The sequence below is a fragment of the Apis dorsata genome, unplaced genomic scaffold (genome assembly GCF_000469605.1).
Source record: "Apis dorsata unplaced genomic scaffold, Apis dorsata 1.3 scaffold_57, whole genome shotgun sequence".
Taxonomy (NCBI): Eukaryota; Metazoa; Arthropoda; class Insecta; order Hymenoptera; family Apidae; genus Apis; species Apis dorsata.
The window spans coordinates 103,785-106,492 of record NW_006263357.1 but is presented as its reverse complement, the minus strand read 5'-3'; the positions used below and the strand labels follow the sequence as shown (position 1 = coordinate 106,492).

General features: G+C 32.1%; 1 protein-coding gene across 1 annotated transcript in view; it reads right to left on the bottom strand.

Moving 5' to 3' along the window:
* Positions 1–104: 104 nt before the first annotated feature.
* The window catches only part of LOC102670603 (titin-like), a 5,116-nt gene continuing 2,512 nt past the window's right edge, over positions 105–2,708 (bottom strand). Inside the window, exons 7-12 of the mRNA XM_031515152.1 lie at positions 2,008–2,318; positions 1,623–1,902; positions 1,273–1,523; positions 654–1,167; positions 347–583; positions 105–230 (exon numbers count right to left, since the gene is read on the bottom strand). Coding sequence (XP_031371012.1) covers positions 105–230; positions 347–583; positions 654–1,167; positions 1,273–1,523; positions 1,623–1,902; positions 2,008–2,318 — 1,719 coding nt within the window. The remainder of the gene's footprint in view (positions 231–346; positions 584–653; positions 1,168–1,272; positions 1,524–1,622; positions 1,903–2,007; positions 2,319–2,708) is intronic.

Below are 2,708 nucleotides of genomic sequence, written 5' to 3'. Positions count from 1 at the left end.
AAAAAAAAAAGCGATCATATATTTTTATCCGATAAAAAATGTTGGAAATTTATTCATTATTATTTGTTGTTTTCATATATGTTATATTCATAGATATATAAGATTTATGTGGCACAACTACAAGCGGAAGATGTCTCACTTAAAACTTCTGAATCGTGTGGGCAATCACAACTTTTCATTTGTTTAAACCTTACATTTGCTTTGTGAATCTTATGTTTACATCTAGGCGACTAAAAAAAAAAAAATAATAATAATAATTAAAGAATATGTAAAAAAAAATGTATAGAAATTATAGAATTGTAATAATTAATATCCATAAGTTTCAAGTTATTTTAAATAGCGTTACCATTTTATGAACGAATTTTTTCAGATCCGATTTTTTTTGACTTTGACTTTTGACAGGATAAAGTTGTTTTACACGTTTACTTTTATCTGCTTTTTCAGACAAACATATTAGTGGTATGCCTTCGCAAGATTTACGACTTTCTCGACATCCAATTCTTCTTTGAAATTCGTTTAAGACATTTTTATAAGTCTGCGATTCCTGATAAGGATATCTGTCATCTTGCTGAATTACTTTGAACTTAAAACAAAATAATTCTTATTTTTATCAAATTCAACGAGTATCTAGTCTCATAATTTCAAAAACTTACTGAACGTTCAGATATAAGAGAAGGATGGATCCTTTGAGTCTCCATTCTACTACTCGTTGAACTGTCTAAACATCGAAAAGGGCTTCCATCTCTATGTTTTTTCTTTTCTTTTTCTTGAATTAATTTCATTCTATCGTGTCTTTTCAACTCTTCAATTAATTCTGGAGTTTGATACATAGGTAAATATCTTTTTACCATAGGCATTTCGGGTCTTCGCGTGGTTGCTTCTGGTTCCGTCGTGATAAATTCACGAGGAATTTCAGAAGCACTCCTTTTATAAATATGCGTTCTACAATTTCGTGGACAACACTCGCATTCGTATGGGAAATGAATATTTTCGCACGATTCCCATTCTTTTGTTTGTCTTCTTTCTCTAGGTGTTTCAGGAACATATCGACATGGTTTTTTTAATTTGGATTTGTATTCGTATATTTCTTCATCATCCGTTAATATTGATTCTTCTGAACAACTGGATTTTCTTCGTTTCGAACGGCTACGATGATGTTTTCTGCACCTAATTAATTTCAATTCATTTATTAATCATTGAAAACAATATATTTACGCCACTTTCTATTTTAATATTTACCTTTCCCGATATTTTTTCCTTTCCCTGCTTAACTCTCTTGGAAGTTTACTAATCTTTTTTACGTCTGGATTTCTAATATCTAGTTTACCATTTTTATCGTCTTTATCGTGTTTATAAAACTTTGTTTGAGTGAATCTGTTTTTATCTGGTAGTAAATCGCTTGTTTTATCAACTTTTATTTCTATGGGTTCCGTATCATCAAGTTCCGTTTCTTCATCTGTATCAATTTTTTCTTTAACTTTCGACGACCAAAAAGTTTTCAAAGGCTTCATGGTTTTCAGAGGCTTTATAGTTTCCAAAGGTTTTATGACTTCCAAAAATTTTCGACTTTTTTCAAAAATTTTAGGTTTTTTCCTTGAAATTTTAGTTTCTTCTTTCGAAACTCTAGGTTCTTCTACTCTAGTTACTTTATTTGAAATTTTAAATTCTTCTTCTGAAATTCCAGATTTCCTTTTCGTAATTTCAGAACTTTCTTTTTTAGGATTTCCTTTCAAAAATCTAGGATACCCTCCTGAAGTCCTAGATTTCCTTTCTGAAATTCCAAGATCTCTCGATAATTCAGATTTAACGTCTTCCATTTGACGAACACACTTTCGTGTACGTAAATTTTTAGTTTCATCTTCCTCGAAATAACATGTATCTTTCACAGCGGATTCCAAATGCCTGTATTTTTGTATTGCATATTCATTAAAAATGCATATTGAAAAATAAATCTAACTCTTTTTTCTTTTAAATATAAAAAAATATAAAAAAAAAATATAAAATTACTTTGGTAATTGTTTAGTGGCGAATCTTCCATACGGGACTATCTCACTAAAATTTTCATCACAATCATCTTCCATAGTTGGCCTTTTAGTTCTTCGTTTAGCGAAATATATATTTCCAGTGGATCTGTCTTCTATTTTTAACAGACTCTCGTTTTCATCGTCACAGGAACACGAAGAAGTGGAATCTTTTATCTTTCTTACTCTTCTGTATGATTGCATCGGCATCGATTCCTTCCTCGTAAGCATGCTGACAATTTTATTCATAAGGGATGGACGTTTCTTTTGCAATCCTTTGCACGGCTTTTCGTCAACCTGCCAAAGCAATAAAACTATATTTCAGCGAAACTTTAAGCCTCCGAACAAATAATGATAGAGAAATATGGAAAAATTTGAAAGATTTAGAGTGGTTCATACTTCTCCTTTACCGAGCCAAGGAATTCTTGCAACCGCATTGACGATTCTATTTATACGACCCAGTTTCCTCTTATCCTGTCGATCCCTCGGGAGTAATTCATCCTCGTCGTCACCTACTTCTATGTGTATTACTTCTTCCTCGTCTACTATCTCGCTCGTCCAGGATTCCGTATCGGCGATTGAAGTAGACGAATCGGAATCTTTTTCAATCGGTCGTTTTTTTATTTTGGCACATACTTTTCTACGCGCCCTCACAACGAAGGGAGAAATCAATGATTCGCTGCTCGA